Raw genomic sequence first — 17,786 nt, forward strand, 5'->3', positions numbered from 1 at the left:
TTGGATAAAATGGAGTCTATGAGAGAGGGCCTTTCCGTAATTCTGAGATTTCTGGATAACTGGTTTCCGGATAACAGATCCTTTACCTGTATGTATGTATGTATGTATGTATGTATGTATGTATGTATGTATATATATATATTTTTTTTTTTTACATTTAGAAGGGCTTTGTTACATAATTGTGATACATTGTTGTATACTAAGTTGTCCGTTTCATTTGCAAAAAGACTCCAAATGAAGCAGAGAGGTATAATGAATCAGCAATAACATTGATAAGGGCTCATATACTGTATAAGAAAAGGGTGGGGTATTTGGGCTGGGAATAAAGAGTGAAAGAGAAACACTGGGTTGAAAAGGGTGAAGAGGAGGTGGTTCTGTAAAAGACTCCGAGTTGCAGAGTGGGAGGAGAAGTAAGCAAATAGCCCCGTGTATTCACACTGAATCTCTGCTAGCCCACACTTGTCTACTGCCTTTCTGAATGATGATTCCAAATCTCTGGCAGGACCAATAGCAGGAGACTGCTTGCTGCTGTATTCACTAATGACAAAAGGGCAGTTAGTGGTGCCACAGCCCAGCCTGCAGCTTTGTGACCAGGACTACAGTGATGAGAGGCTAGCAAAGCTCTAGCAAATAGCTGGCACAACAGAGCAGTTTTATCCCACTGACCAGCAATAATGAAACATGAAGACATTCAGAGGGTGCTGGTCATTTTCCTGGGTGTTTTCTCTGGCTATGGAGTCTCTCAGGTAAGCACAAATTGCTTAATCATCTCCTAATAAGTCACTAGTTGTACAGTATTATAAGTGTAATGGACTTTGTCCCACTAATAAGCATTTCTGTTGTGGTTAAATACAAGCATTGTGTATGTATTGTAAAGAGATGTAGTAGATAAACCCATCATAAAAGCTTAACTGCATTTCATGTTCAGCTTCTCTATTCTAAATAGTGCAGATAGAAAAACAGAACAGCATTGCAGATCTTCAGAGACTGGAAATGTCTGCTAAGAATTTGACAGAGCACCCCAACCAAAGCAATTTTCAGTATAGCAGAAAGGATTAACTAAGCTACTGCGTATAACATGAATGGGCTAAAGAAAGGTGGCAGTGAAAGAGTTACAATGTTCAGCTATGCCTTCAATTCTGAGACCCTTTTGGGTGTGTAGCAATGCATTTTTGTCCTTTGTGGCAAGCAAAAGGTTAAAAGTGCATGCATTCATATAATGTGTTGGGCAGGGTTGGGAATGAATTATCCATGGCATCTGTGTATTTAAACTCTCCATTCACATCTTTCAAATAGCTCTGATGGCTGTGTGGCACTCTTCTGCAAATCATAGCAGCAGTGATCCTTATTTTCTTCCCACAAAGGCGAATAGCTAAGTCACTATTGTTGTCATCTATCTTATATACTAAAACACCCCACGCATTTTTCCATCTCCTGGAGTCCTTACTAGGTCATTTCAATAACAGATTACTATTAGAAGGATTGCTGCCGCCTCCTGACCAGAAGGGTTTAAATGGGCAGAAGTGAAATAATAAACGTATTGTGACGGAAATGGGGGTTGCTGAATTTACTTAGCAATATCACATGTTCAGCTCAGGTTTTATAGGTTCGGTATTTATAGTGTCAGCACAAAGAAAAACAAGACAGGGTTCATGCCTAAAGCAGTAACTTCCCTCAAGTATTTTAGCTGGCTTGTCTCCAAGCTGCCCAGGGACTTTGTGCATAATGTTTTAGACATAACCCAAACATACGTCAACTGGAACACTGTACCATAAACAGACTGGTGAAACTTAGAGGTCCAATACTGTTACTAAAATACATAACAAAACTGGTCATCATATTAACATTAACACCTAAACAACTGGAGGATATGAAGTAATATGGGCAAAGTTTGCCTTCGTTTGGTATCACACAGCAACCCACTAGCAGTTCGACTTTACAGACCTAGTGCACTTGGAATAATTAAAGCCAGCATTAGGTTGTGGCTAACCCACTAAAGAACAACTTGTGTAAAGTTCTCCATATTATGATGAAATGCATAATTGGTTTTGTTTTTAAAAATGTTTTCATGTTCATTTCGCCTTCAGCTGTGATGATGCCCTGTTTTCAAAAGCCGCAGCGCCCCACAAATTACATGGGGCAGCAAAAAGCCACTCCCGGTAAATTTAAGAACAGTATTTCCATTTTTCAAACCGGAAATTTGTCTCTTCTAGTGTAGAGACCCCCTACATAGCTGGAAAAGTGAGCACAGGCTAAGGAGGGGGGGGGAGCACAAAAGCCGCCTTAGGGTAAGGATCACCCCTGTATGTTCACACTGTGATTTAAAAACAGCTACAAATATTTTTTAAAGCTAAGCATTAAAGGGTCTAAGTTGGCATTTTATAAAATCATATTTGCCCAGGGTTTCATTATCAAGTTTTGTTCCAAATATTTTATTTTCTGCTAGGACCAGAATGGTCTTGTTTGTTATAGTTTATACAGGAGCAGTGACCAGCTCCATGTTGTAGCTCCCACCCTTCCCAACTATTGTATTTGTCGGTATGGAACTGGGTGTTTGGGTGAAGGGTAGTGGCCTTTGTAAGTAATAGGAAAGCCTAGGAGGTTGGTAGGAATTTTAATGTATGAAAAATTATAAAGTCCCTCTATGGAATTTAGGGATGGAAGAATGGAATTGGGTTGTAAACGTCTGGACATACGTTTCAGTATTCAGGTAATAGACAATTCAAATGATGACAGGCCAGTGGAGAATATAGTACAGGCGTGGGGTCCATTATGTGGAAACCTGTTATCCAGAAATCTCTGAATTATGGAAAGGCTGTCTTCCATTTTCTCTGTAGTAATAATAATAAAACAGTACTGTTATCCTCTAGTAGACTTATGGTATGAATATCCAAATTTCGAAAGATCAGTTATCAGGAAAACCACAGGTCTCAAGCATTCTGGATAACAGGTCCCAAACCTGTAACTATTTGATTGCAAGGTATTTTCCAAAGTACAACGAGGAGAACAGTGTTCAATTAATCTGAATGAAATTATAAGCATTCTAATGGGTTTTGGAGAATTTTAAAATATTTTATAAAACATGTTGCTTAAATACTAATAGGAGGATTCATATGAATATTCCGTGTGCTTTTTAAGCTAACCACACACTGCCTGAAGTAAGAGGCGTCTCACCAATTGTCTAGACAGACAGATATTAATGCTATATGGGCATGTGCACTGATTTATAGGCTGGCAAGTCAGAAGTGCATGGAAGTGTTGCACATTTCTTTCCAGGTCAGATGACAACCCCAATAAATGTTCTAAATCAAGGTATTGCTTAGCACTTATTTCCATTCTGGCCCACCAGCCCTGGTGATATTGTACAGAGGTGACCCAAATGAATTGTTTGAATGGGTTCCATTGCTTATATGATTTTTCAGTTTTGTCAGAAAACAATCAGTTTGTATTACAAATAAATCAAATGTATGTCCACTATTGACATAGTTATTTGATTAGCAGTAAACATGCTGAATGCATGTCCATTCTTTTAGATGGGTATCTGTGGCTTTTTTCATCAAAAAGCTATGTTAAATATGGCCATTTCCCCCCAAAAAAATATGGCAGATGAGAGTTTTCCCCAAACTTTAAGTAATCATAATTCAATCATAATCAGCAGAGACGTGGGGGCTAATTTACTAACAGAGACTAATTTCAAAGCTAATAAAAAAATTGCCAAAATCCACAATATTACGTCCTACAAAGCTGCATTCCAGAATCCCAGTGTCGCTGTTCCTACCACAAGCTGAGATAATACGGTTATTTGCAAGTGCAGTGGGCAGCTTGTGCTTTCCCCCTGCAGTGTGTTAAGTGTAAACTTTCATGAAAGGAGAACTAAACCATAAAATGAATATGGATAAAAAGGCCATATTTTATATAATTGCCTTATTGCATCAGTCTAAAGTTTCAGCTTCTCAAAAGCAGCAATGATCCAGGACTTCAAACTTGTCACAGGGGGTCACCATCTTGGAAAGTGTCTGTGACACTCACATGCTCAGTGGGCTCTGAGCCGCTGTTGAGAAGCTAAGCTTAGGGGTTGTCACAAATTATCAAGTAAAAAATGAGGTTTGCCTTTAATATAAGCTGATACTACAAGACTGAGTATTAAATTCTGATGCCAGTTGCACTGGTTTCTTTTCTGCCATGTAGTAATTATCTGTATTAATACAAACAGCCTTCTATTACAACTAGGGTTGCCACCTTTTATATTTTTTTTTACCGGTTGCCGGGGGCGGGGCCTCAAAAGGGGCGGGCGTGACGGCAAAAGGGGCGGGGCCACACGGCGGAGACCCACGGACACTAGAAGAGGCAAAGAAAAAGGTAAGTTGCAGGGGATTGGGGGCAGGCCGAGGGCTCCTTTTGATCGTATTACAAATTTACCGGCAGCTACATTGCCGGTAAATTTGTAATACCGGCCCCGGCCTTGGCAGGTATTTTACCGGCTAGGCCGGTAAAATACCGGCCGGGTGGCAACCCTAATTACAACATTTGTATTCTGTGTGTACAGAGCATGTGCAGTGAATCAGCAGAAAAGAAGATGGGGAGCTACTGGGGCATAGTTGGAGACACAGATCTTTACTGCTAAAGGGCTGTGGTTGCCTTGGGCTGGTACAGAAGCCCAAAACATAATGTACAACATTTCTAGCCTACTTCTTTAATTAAGTTTTAAGTAAGCTTTAGTTCTCCTTTAAAAGTAATTGTGTCAAAATGAGATTTCATATAGTTGCACTCAGCACAGCTCAGTACTTCCAGCCTTCTGTTCCAAATCAGGTGCTGCTGTGCCTGTTGACAGAGAAGAACCCTGGAGCTACCACCATCAGCTGACCAGGAGGTAGTTGCAGGGTTCCTATAGCAATCACTGCAGCACAGTTGTGTCAATAGTATAGGGTGCTCACGGCACTCACACACAGAACATCAGAAATTATGCCAGATAGACTTTGAAAATATTTGGTGCAACTGTGTATTTGCATTCAAGGGGTGGTTCTCGTTTAAGTTAACTTTTAGTATGTAATAGAATGGCCAATTCTAAGCAACTATTCAATTTGTCTTCATTATATTTTTTTGTTATTTGCCTTATTATTAGTATCAAATAATGAATTGAAGAATACTAAAGGAATCCAAGATATTTTCCCCATTCAACAAAAATTTTCCAAACAGTAAGGAGCATTTTCAGTAAAGGGTTGCCACCTTTTCTGGAAAAGAATACTGTCCCTCCTATATTTTTTTTATCTTTCTTCCCTATTAATAACATTGGAATCAAGCATAATTTTTACCAGCCAAGCCAGTAACCCGACCCCAGCTTTATAAATCAGCCATTTTAACTAACAACAGTGCGGGTTAATTTCCTGAAGAAGTTGACTGACCCTGCCTAATGCAGGTCTTGCTGGGAACACTGAAGAAAAATAGAAACAAGTAAAGTGTAGCTAATGCGATTGTTTCCAGATGCTTAGCCTACCCAAACCTGCATTATAATGCACCTACGGATAGCTAAATAAAGATTCTATAAAAAAAGATAAAAAGCTTTTTGTGACAGTATAAAATTAAATAATTCTTATTGTCCATCGCTTCAGTAACCCCTGAAATTCAAACCTATATCGTTCATCTGCCTGGATGACTCTGGCATGTCAAACTGAACCTAATGAGCACTGAACTGATCATCTTTCCAATAAACCTGCTTCGCTTCCTCCTTTCAAAATTACAGGTATTGGATCCGTTATCCAGAAACCCGTTATCCTGAAAGCTCTGAATTACATAAAGGCTTTCTCACATAGGGGCAAATTCACTAAGCGCCGAAGCGCCGAACGCTAGCGTTACTTCGCTAGCGTTTGGCATTTTCGTTACTGCGCAAATTCACTAACGAACGCTGGCTTAGTTTCGCTAGTGTTTCTTCGCACCCTTACGCCTGGCGAAGTTTCGCTAGCGACGTAACTACGCAAATTCACTAACGCGCGCAGTGTACCGAACGCTACCTTTTACGCTAGACTTCCTTCGCCACCTCAGACCAGGCGAAGCGCAATAGAGTAGATAGGGATTGCTTCAAAAAAAGTCAAAATTTTTTCTAAGTCCCAAAAAATGCTGGCATGTTTTCTACATTATGGGTGATAGGCTGAAAAAGATCAAAACATTTTTTGGGGCTCCCCTCCTTCCCCCCCTATATTTCCTGACTCATGGCAACTTACCTAGACAGTGGGCACATGTGTAGGGCAAAATAAAATTTTTATTTGATGTTTTGAAGCTTTTCTAGCCATTTGTAGTGCTGATACGTATTCCTCCATTGAAATTTGAATTTGGCGCCGTATGCAAATTAGCCTTCGCTAGCGTAACTTCGCTTTACTTAGCGAAGCAACGCTAGCGCAACTTCGCAACCTTACGCTACCCCTGAGTGCAACTTCGGATTTTAGTTAATTTGCGAAGCGCTGGCGAAACTACGCCTGGCGAAGTGCGGCGAAGTTACGCCTGGCGCAACTACGAATCTTAGTGAATTTGCCCCATAGACTCAATTTTATCCAACTAATTTGGATTTTTAAAAATGATTTCCTTTTTCTCTGTAATAATAAAATAGTACCGTGTACTTGATCCAAACTAAGATATAATTAATCCTTATTGGAAACAACACCAGCCTATTGAGTTTATTTAGTTTGTTTAATTTTCTAGTAGATTTATGGTTCGAAAATCCAAATTACAGAAACATCCGTTATCCAGAAATCCCCAGGTCCCGAACATTCTGGATAACATACCTGTACAACTAATGGCATACCTAATAAAACAGAAGGCTGCCTTTTAGGAACCGTTGACATCTTTTCCATTCCTTTTATTTTTTAATCTCTACAAAGTAGAGATTAAAAAGTATCCACATTGCACACTATCTACATTGCACACTGTCACACAGGCACATTTCACTTATTTTGAGAAAAGAAAACATTTGCCCTATTATTTAGTATACTAACAGCATGAAAATTATTTCTGTGTATGATTGCATGCAACTTTACCGAAGGTGTCGATTTGAAAGCAAGAACCTTTATTATATGATATCAATCTACACAACAACTGCCTCCGTGATTGTATATATCCTCAACTGTAGTTGCAGCCAAAAATTAACCCTAAAATAGATGAGTTTATCGAGTTCAACATTTTGTCCAAGTAAAGCCTGTCTAACTGCTTGATCCAACGAAACATGAAATAATCTCATCTGGTGCCATTTCCAATTTACCTCAGGATGAAAACATTTTATGGCAAGGATGCAATCAGACCAGTCCCTGGATCAGTTTGCTAAAAAGACATGCACCCCTCTTTTAAATCTATCTACATCTGCTCTGAGAAGAGAAGAGAATTTCACAACTTTACAGCTCTCATTGTAAAAAAAACCTGCTTTTTCTAATCTTAGTTTTTTTCTCATGTCCCTTAAAGCGTTCTTGACTGCCTAGAAAATGGGGAAAATGGGGAAGATAGCTGCTCAGATTCTTTCAGGCAGAGTAGGAGGTGACATTTTAGTAAGGGAGCAGCGGTGGACTGTGATCTTCTGGACCCACCGGGCTGCAATCTGAAGGGCCCCCTTTGTGGCCTCAGCCCCCCCCCCCCTCCTGGCATCCCTTTGTCCTCCACCACGCAGCAAAGCACACTTTATACCTCTTTCATACTCCTGTGGAAGGAGGTGGCTCTAAATGAGTGGGGGGAACATCGGCAGCATCCACAGGGTGCCCATGTAGGCCAGGGCCCATTGGGTTTTTTACCTGTATGCAGCCTGCCCAGTCCAAACCTGTAAGGGAGGATTCCTCTAGAAGACGAGAACATATAATTATATAGGAATATATAGCAATTGGTTTCGTTTTGGGGAGGCTGAGCCTCCCTAAATCTTTCACGATACTATTAGAAAATCTGTGCCTAGATTTTTAAGAGCTAAATGTTTATTGTAAGGCTGCTTGTGATCCAGCTATAGTTTTCCAATAGACATATATGCCCCGTTACGTTTCACATAAGAGATTCTTTTACTTATTGTGTAATATATTTTCTTTTTTCTTTGTGGAAATTCCTAGGATTTTGCAAATTCCGTGCACAGCCCAGTAAACCAGCAGTCTACAGGTAATAACATGATTGATCTACTGAATGGTAACATTTCAGATATTCTTTCTTGATATACTTTTCTGATATATTTGAGTATCTTCTTTGCTTCTTTTTGATTTGTTTGTTTTGCTGCCATTATACCTGCTCTATACAATGTATTGGCTACAAACAGTTTGTAGTGGTTTTACAGTATCTGTTACAGAGTCACAAATGACTTACCCATGCATGTTTGGACTGGATGCCTATGATATGGAACTATTTGGCTTTTCTGCTCTGAGCACTGTATTTAAGAATTGCATTTCCCAGAGGTTACAATGACTTTCACTACATTTTTAAGTAGGCAATAAATAACAGTACTTTAGGTGTCAGGGGAGTAAATCTATGTAATTACTATGATCCAAAGGCACTTTATAATCCTGATTCAGTAGAGTAAAATATTTTGTAGATGTGTGCTAAGGACCCTTCTCTTTTAACGGATCATTTTTTGGTGATGTATTTCATAAATTTTTTTATGACAGGAGAAGTGAGACAAAGTGCTTTGTCTCACTGTATATGAATCGTATTAATGAGAAAAATAACTATAAATTGTGTTATATTTTCCTGTTGCAAGCCTACTGGAGTTCTTAAAATGAAATAAAAAGAAACCCCAGCATTTAAGGTATCAAGAGCAGCAGATTGGAAACGCTGTCAGAAAAGCAAAGAATTAGTGTGTAATACAGTGGTGTAATAAGACACTGTTTAAGGCCTAGGACCTCTACAAGCCCCTAGTTGTGTGTAGAAACCTGTTTGCAGGATAGGTGTTTCTTTTGGGTAGGAGCAGTGAAATAACTTATAGCAACCACAGCAGTCATGTGTTTGCTGGGATTGTCTTAAATCAGGCAATGATCAGGATGAAATAATACACTCCCTGGAATATATTTTAAGGAATGGCCTTGGATCCCTTTGAGGGTGAATTTTGGATCCCTATGAATCTATAAATAGCCAGTGGAAGGCTCGAACCAAATTGCTTCTAGAAGTAGGAGGCAGTTAGGGGTACAGTATGTAGTATAGCAGCCTGTTAATTTTTTATATCTGTTCTTTATATAGTGCTGAAATATTTTACACATTGTATTACAGAGAAATATTTCATAATTCAAAACTGTTAATTTCCCCTGGTGGAGCTTGCTACCTATGGTTCCTATCACATTCACAGAGAAGCCAATTAAAGTTCCTGTATGTTTTGGGAGTGTGGGAAGAAACCCACATATACACTAGCAGAACATATCAGCTCCTTGATCGTTCCCAGGCCAGAATCGAACTCAAAACCCCAGAGCTACCCACAGAGTCACCAGTATTCAGTTTCCATGTGATAGGGGAAAAACACTGCAGAAAGTTGTGTGATAAGGCATAGGGACATCTCCCTGAAGTGCACTCATTTTTTCCCAAAGTTACTGACACCTCCTAACAATATATGCTCTCGCTCTGTTATGGAGAACTACAGCATACCATCTGCAGAAGGATTTTGGGACTTTTAGTTCAGAAACAGCTTCAATCTCCATGTTGTTCAACTTTGATGGAAAGATTTCCCAACACACAGTTTATTTAAGTGAAAAAATCAGTTGGCACTCACAACAGCAATTGTGTTAAATTCTTTTTATGTTTTTTGAGATGGCCATAATAAAATTTAAGAAGGATTTAGCACTATTGATGTTGCGAGTGCCATCTCATTTTTCTTGTTACCTAACAATTTATGAAAGCCTTAAGTAGCAAAGTTTCGAGATAGAGCACAACTTTATATTTCTTTTTTTTTTTTTTAAATTTGAAATTTTTATTGATTTTCTTCAATACAGTATAGACTGCAGAACGTAATGCAACAAAAAGACATCGGCTGAAGTAACGACAAGGAAGGTATCTACACAGCAGATCAATAAACGTAGTTTCCACATATGAACCATTAACTTGAAAAAGCTAAAGTGACTGTATCATCAATTAAAAAAAGGGGAGATAGGGGGAAGAGAAAGTAAAGACAAGGAATAAGGGGATAAGAAAATAGAGAAATGGGAGAAAAGTGTCAGAAATAGCAGTGCGTTCAACCATAGATGTACATCGAAGTGAAGGCAACGTGTCCTACACCGTCTATGTGCAGTGCCTCACCTTGCCATATTTGTCCCCATCTGAAGCATTTCCAAGTAACGGGTCCAGGGATGCCACTCCAGCTCCTCCTCATAACTCCTGTCCAAAAGTCTGGCTCGAATGGACTCCATCGCTCTGATCCAATTTACTTTTGTGATAAGGGTCTGTACACCCGGGATTAGCGACTTTTTCCAATTAGCTGCCAGTAAAGATCTTGCTGCTGTAAGAATATGCGTGGCCAGTTTGTGTGAACTTTTCGAGTGTATTACTGGGATTCTCATGCCTAGAAGGAAGTTGTGTGGGGAGTCTCGTATGGTGACATGGAGGACCTCTGAGAGCAGAGTGGCAACCTTCCCCCAAAATTCCTGGGCAATTGTGCACGTCCACCAAGTGTGTAAAAATGATCCCCGTTCTCCGCAGCCTCGGAAACAGTTAGCATGGTCGGGATTGCCGCTAAGTTTACTGATGCGTAACGGGGTGTAGTACCACCGGAATATAATCTTATATGCTCTCTCAGCAGAGACTGCGCAAATGGATGTCTGTTTGGCCATGTCCCATATGCATGACCAGGTTTTGTCCGAAATCGGAAAACCAAGATCATCTTCCCACTTCGTCATGTAGGGTTGGCGAGAAGTAGTGGTGTCTGATGCAATGTTGCTATAGAGGCTGGTGATCAGATGAGTCGGGTATGAACGGTTGTGACAGATGGTTTGAAAATAGGTTAGTGTATTGTTCGTAGTGGACTTGAGGGCAGTTTCCACGTAATGTCTGATTTGTAGATATCTGAAAAATTGTGAGTGTGGTATGTCATATTTTTCTCTACATTGTTGAAACGAGAGCATTGTCTGGTCAGTCAGAAAGGCAGTGAGGGTAGTCAAATTTGCCGCTATCCAGTAAGTAAAGTCAAGTGGAGAGCAACCTGGTGTGAAATCAGTATTGTAAAAAATAGTCCTAAATCTGGAATTAGAAGTACTCAGACCTGTCTTTATGGATATCGCATCCCAAAGATCCAAAGCCTGTTGCGATGTGGGTAGAATATTCAGGGAGGCACTTCTGGAAGCTTTAGGTATCCAGAAAAGGTGAGCTAGCTGGAGAGGATAGATATAGTGATTTTCAATTTCTTTCCAGGGTTCGCTGGTTGGGGCGTGCACATGTATCATAGCCTCCAACCTGCTAGCTATATAGTAACGGTGTACGTTAGGGACCCCCAAGCCCCCCATAGATTTCGGCTTAGTCATGATCTCTGCCTTGATTCTGGGTTTTTTACCACTCCAGATAAAGTCTGATATTGCCTTTTGGAGGATACGAGCGGACTGTTCAGGGAAGTGTAATGGTAGTGTTCTAAACAGATATAACAATCTCGGCAGTAATGTCATTTTGACCGCGGCAATTCTGCCAAACCAAGAGAGGTGGTAGGTGTGCCAAGTGAGTAAGTTCTTTTTAAGTTTATCCAACAGCTTGGGGTAGTTGGCCTTGTATAATGTGTCATATGATGAGGTTAGTTGAATCCCCAGGTATGTAATGGAGTTAGTCTCCCATTTGTAATCAAAATTGAGTTGTAGCAACTTCAGTTCCGAATCTGACATTTTCAGTGGGAGCGCGTGCGATTTCATGGGGTTGATTTTGTAGCCGGAGATAGATTGAAACTGATCTAGAGTGTGGATTAAGTTTGGCAAAGTGATTTGAGGGGATGTAAGCGTAAGAAGGATATCGTCAGCGAATAGATTAATCTTATGTATTTGTCCGCCTACTTGAAAGCCTTTGATATTGGGGTTATTGCGGATGGCTTGGGCTAGGGGTTCTAGAGATAGAGCGAACACCAAAGGTGATAGAGGGCATCCCTGCCGTGTCCCTCCCCTAATCTCGATACAGTCCGACTGGAGGCCCATGGTCACCACTCGGGCTGACGGAGCTACGTATAGTTGTTTAAATCCAGTAAGGAAAAGTTTTGGTATTTGTAGTTTCTCCAGAACCGCAAACATGTACCTCCAGTCCAACCTGTCAAACGCCTTTTTTGCATCTAGGGACAGGAGGAGGGAAGAAGTTTTCTCTCTTGGGGCCAGACTTATTAAATTTATAGCCTTACGGATATTGTCAGCTGCTTGACGGCCTGGTACGAAACCTACTTGGTCTGGATGAATGAGCTGTGGGAGTGTTGTGGAGAGTCTATTGGCCAATATCTTGGCAAAAATCTTGACATCGGTGTTGATAAGGGAGATGGGTCTATAACTATCGCAGTTTTGGGGATCTTTACCTGGTTTTAATATCATGATAATATTCGCCGATTGCATGTGTCGTGTCAGGGGTGCACCCTCCATGAGAGCTCTAAAGAGCTCTTTTAAGTGAGGGATTAGGTGGGTGGAGAATTTTTTATAGTATTTGACGGTAAAGCCGTCAGGGCCGGGCGCTTTATTCGGTTTAGAGCCTTTGATCACCGCTTCTATCTCATCAGTCTCTATAGGTGCAGCTAGTAGTTCCTGTGCATCCGCAGTCAAAGGAGGGGGAGTCCAAGCGGACAAAAAATCTGAACAATGTGCTAGAGATGCATTCGGAGCTTTGTTCGCTGTGTATAAGTCGGCATAGAAAGTATGGAATGACTTAAGGATTTGTTGTGTATCTCTAGTTGTCGTCCCGTCTGAGGTTCGAATAGCATGTATGGTTTGTGAAGTCTGGAGGGCTTTGAGTTTGCGAGCTAGCATGGTGTGTGGCTTATTAGCGTATTCATAGTATAAGTGTTTAGTTTTCTGCATGACATATGCTGCCCTATCCGAAAGTACTTGGACCAGTTGAGCTTTAGCGTTCTGTATGTTCTCGAGGCTTTCCCCGTTGGGGTTACGTTTATGCGAAATAGCAAGTTCATGTAGGTGAAGCGAAAGCTGTTGAATTTTGTCCTCCCTAATCTTTTAACTTTATATTTCTTATAAACATAATTTTGAACTTTATTATTGTATAGTTTTTTGGAAAAAAAAAAAGAAAGCCAAAAATGTCAATTTCTGATTTTCTATCACAATGGCTCCAGCCCCTGCTCTGCCTTGGCCTTACGCTCCAACTCTAATCTAGATAAAAAATTGCTGAATGTAGGCACTGGGACCCCTAGGGACTAGGATAGCCCTTTTGGTAATCCGCCACTGTTTACACCAATTTGACCTGTTTTCCATCATAAATCACAATTCCCAAATGATAGAATATAACTGCATTATATCACTCGGATGTCTTCAGAAGTTTGGAATATTTGAACACTTGGGGATCTATTTATCATGCTGTTGAAAACATTGGAGAAAAACATCACTGGTGATGTTGCCCATAGCAACCAATCAGCATTTAGAATTCAACAGTCACCTACAAGTAAGAAAACAAAAGCAAATATTTGATCTGTTACTATGGGCAACATCACTGGTGATGTTTTTCTCCAATGTTTTATACAGAATGATGAATAAGCCACTTAGAATTATATACACACATATGATGTATAACATGGCATCCAGATAGTTTTCCATTACACAGTTAATTATTTGCACTGAAATATCATTCATGATCAAGATCAACTACAAATAACACTCTATTTCTCCCACTTTAGTTGTTTGTGTCCCTACTTCTCCTATTTAACATTTATTTCCCTTACCTCCACTCAGTCTTGTGTCTTTCCCACAAATACCCAGAAATAATTATTTCATTATTTGCAAATTTTACCATGTAACAATCATTGCCTTTTTAAAGCTCTGGTGCTGTATTCATTGTCCTTCATAAAATAAAATAAAAACATTTAAAAAAATTTTTTTAAAAACATTTAAAAAAACACATGGTAACTGAAAACATATCATAAAATTATTACAGTAGTATATAATTGTGCCAGTATAATGGTAGCTAAACACCATGAGTTGTGACATAGTGACTCTGCTAAACTACATTGAAATTGTTAAAAGGGTGGTATGTTATAGACAAATCCTAAGCAACTTTTCGACTGGTCTTCGTTATTTATTTTTTAAAGAACAATGTTGAAACTGAAAACTAGAGAGCTGCTGAATAAAAAGCTAAATAACTCGGTAAATAAATAACATTTAAACCACTGCAAATTGTCTCGGAATATCACTCTCGACATCATTTAAAGGTAAATGACCCCTTTAAGTGAGAGACACAAATCCTTTTTTGGATGAAGCATAAACAATGTTCATAATAAAAATCATGTGTATTGCTATATAATACAGCTTCTCAAGTCATGCATTATATGGTTTTTCCTTGCAGGGTACAGTCTTTGCTCAGATGGTATAGATTCACTAGGCTATTATAATGGCACTATTGCAGTAACAGAGACTGGGTCAGAGTGCTTAAATTGGGAGGAGTTCCCTGATTACATGCAGCAATACCCCGGGCGAGGTCTAGGAGACCACAATCACTGCAGGAATCCTGATGGAGGAGTCACGCCATGGTGCTTTTTTCGGAAAGGTTCAGGAGTAATAAGCTGGGCTCACTGTGACTGCAGCCAAGGTAAGAGTTGGCTCATAAAATACAGCTATTGAAGTGCAGATTTAAAATATTTAGATTTTTATTTTAAAATGGAGTCTATTTGGAGCTTTCTGGATAACAGATCCCATTCCTTTATTTAGTAGTCATTAGTTGCAGAGGAAAATAACTCAAATCTTTGTTCTTGGTGCAAGTTGAAATCCTTAATATTTTCTTTGATGAGCATTTTTCCATGATTTTGTAAAGTTACTTTTCTTTTGGTTCTGTTTAGGTGCTGTTCGACTAGTGGGTGATCTGTCAACAAATCAAGGATTGGTAGAACTGTACTTAAATGGGCAATGGGGAACCATCTGTGGGGAACAGTGGACAGACTGGGATGCCAGTGTGGTCTGCAGACAACTTGGTGTCAGGTTGTATTAAGAATTGCTAAATTCTCTGTATGGCTAAGGTACAGAGCTTCAGATTAGCACACTGTGCTAACATTGTAGTAAGAAAAGTAATGTAAAAGCATCAGGCAAATACTTCTATGGCAAAATTATAAATAGCATTCAAAGACAATGTTATGATAGATACTTAATTAAAAGGTTATTTTCTGATGTCAGTATCTCTTTAACCTCCCAACTGAAGCCCAGACGCTGAGCATGTGCGTGGTCTTGGTCTTGCAAAGTAAAAAAAGTTACAAGATGACAGCCCCCTGTGGCCAAACAGATCATTTGTTTAATTAGACTTCTGTTGCAGTAAGTTCATGTTTATGTTAAGTATACAAAATACAGCATTTCTAGCATGATACTATTTTAGACGTTAGTTTACCACTTAATCTAGTTAGTATTACTGGCCATATGTTCAATGAACCATGCTCTGCAGGTGTATTATTTATAATCTCATGGCAATATCACCTTTTAATGTTACATCATCTAACTTTGTCAATTTCTCTGTTTACTAATTTTAGTGAAATTGCTACAGCACTGACTAGTACCAGCTCAGATTCATGGCTGGCCCCTGAACATCTTCAAGCAGCAAACTGCAGAGGTAACGAGAAGGCTCTACTACACTGCCACTATAGCCAGTCTCCGGGCCATCAATGCAGCCACGGACTCATAGCAGCTGTTTCCTGCTCTTCTCCTAAAGGTAGATGTGTAGAAATCTTCACAACATATTTCAAAATATCAGTCTATATTTTATTTGTACAGTAACAAAAACAGAAATGATGTAGAGCACACTATCCTCAAAAGTAAAAAGCACTTTTAATTGTTGCATTAAAAAAGCACAAGTGGCTGCTGTGTGATAGATGCCTTACTCGTTTTGGGAACACCCCTTAATCATAGGTTTGATATTTTATATTTTATTTTTATATTTTATTTGTGTCTCCCGCAGATTTTGGTTACTATAAATCTGATTCAGATCAGTCTGTGGCACATACATAAATCAGATACAAAAAAAACCCATTTAATTTAATGTGCATCTGCTGGGTTGTATTATGTACTTAGGGGGTGATTATCAACATTCAAATTTAAATTTTTTGCACAAAAACTCACAAATTCAAATTCTGCTTTTAAAAACTGGAATGTTAGGTATTTATTAAGCACAAAAAAACTTGTGAGTTCATGTAGAAGTCAATGGGAGTTGTCAGGCAAAATTTAAGCTTTTTTTTAATTTGGGATTTTTGAGTTTTTCAAGTTTTTCTGAGCACAAAAATTCAAGTTTTTGTATTCAGATTTTTAAATAAATAAGCAAACATTTGAGTTTTTTACATTGTGAGTTTATTCGAAGTTTATTCACAAATTAGATTTCTTATAAATAAACCCAATATAATGGTCAGACATTGAACAGTGTGAAAAAACTAAAACGATTTTCATGGAATCAATAGATCTTTGGAATGCTGCCATCCTACTTCCATCTTAACCTCATCTTACCAAGTTGCATTACAGGACCAGTAACATCAAAAAGTGAAACATTTTTTTCTTTACATTTAGGAGGGTTATTTACTAAACCTCAAATTTTTCAAGATTTATTATACCCCGATGCTGCAAAAAGCCTGAACCTGAAAATCCGGCATCTCAGACCTATCGATAGCTTGTATAAGTCAGTGGGAGAGGCACCAATTTCAATTTGAAGGTATCATGGTTTGCACTTGAGTTTAGCCTGAAAACTCAAAAAAGAACCACAAAAAAATGTGTTTCAAAAAAAAAAATTGGACAATTCAGGTTTTCGCTTGATTTTATCGGATTTTTTTCCGAACCGATTAATTCCAGTTTTTTTATTAATAAATAAGGTCAAATCAGGTATGGGAGTTTGGTTGGGTTTTTTTTCCATAAAATATGAGATAAATTTGGAGTTTAGTAAATAACCCCATTATTGTGTGCATATTTTCATTGAGCATCTAGAATAGAATAATTTTGGGCAGAAAATTCTCTATTTTACATGGTGTTTATGGTTTTTTCAAAGTAAATATTCCATTTCTACAAGTGCATTGTATTCAAAGGCATATAAAACATTTCTTATTGTGTGGCGTTACTGGTTCTTAAAAGTCAGCTCTGTGAATGTGGCCAAAATGTTGGCTGGGCACATTTATCTTGTATATTGTAAAAATAAAACATTTTAATTTCTGACCAAATACAAATAACGTTTCATAGTCACGTTGGAAGAGAAATATGAATTTTGAATATAAAATATAATATAGTACAGGTATATAGTAGAATTTGACATTTTCTCAGAATTGACACGATTTTTTTGCAGTCCCATCATACATGCAAGCTGCGTCTTTCCCCCGAATTTTAGATTTTCCAGATTTTACTCTGTTTTAATGCAATCTTATGGGAAATGTAAAATATGCTGTATGGCTGGAATGTGAACTTTCTGTACAGTACACAGGAATTAACTAAATACATAATTTTTTAGATTTAGTTGAATAGTGAGTTGAATCCAAACCTTAATTTGCAAATAAAATCTTCAAGGGGTGGTTCACCTTTAACTTACCTTTTGGTATGCTATAGAGTCTAAGCAACTTTTCAGTTGGTCTTCGTTATTTTTTATAGTTTCTTTCAATTATTTGCCTTGTTCTGCTGACATGTAATAACATATAAAAAAAATGACATGTAAAATAATTTTTATGC

At 38.7% G+C, this 17,786-nt stretch overlaps 1 protein-coding gene across 2 annotated transcripts in view; it reads left to right on the forward strand.

The window, feature by feature from the left end:
* The first annotated feature begins 381 nt into the window (after window positions 1-381).
* XB987369.L (provisional ortholog of serine protease 12 L homeolog) overlaps window positions 382-17,786 on the forward strand; it is a 31,730-nt gene continuing 14,325 nt past the window's right edge. Inside the window, exons 1-6 of one of the 2 annotated variants that reach the window (XM_041568852.1) lie at window positions 730-746; window positions 8,073-8,118; window positions 9,930-9,987; window positions 14,455-14,697; window positions 14,945-15,083; window positions 15,623-15,801. In XM_041568852.1, the coding sequence (XP_041424786.1) occupies window positions 14,565-14,697; window positions 14,945-15,083; window positions 15,623-15,801 (451 nt within the window). In that variant the 5' untranslated portion in view covers window positions 730-746; window positions 8,073-8,118; window positions 9,930-9,987; window positions 14,455-14,564. Of the gene's footprint in view, window positions 747-8,072; window positions 8,119-9,929; window positions 9,988-14,454; window positions 14,698-14,944; window positions 15,084-15,622; window positions 15,802-17,786 lie in introns of both variants that reach the window. The other variant, XM_018225436.2, reaches the window with a different exon arrangement.

This window comes from Xenopus laevis, chromosome 7L (genome assembly GCF_017654675.1).
Source record: "Xenopus laevis strain J_2021 chromosome 7L, Xenopus_laevis_v10.1, whole genome shotgun sequence".
Classification (NCBI taxonomy): domain Eukaryota; kingdom Metazoa; phylum Chordata; class Amphibia; order Anura; family Pipidae; genus Xenopus; species Xenopus laevis.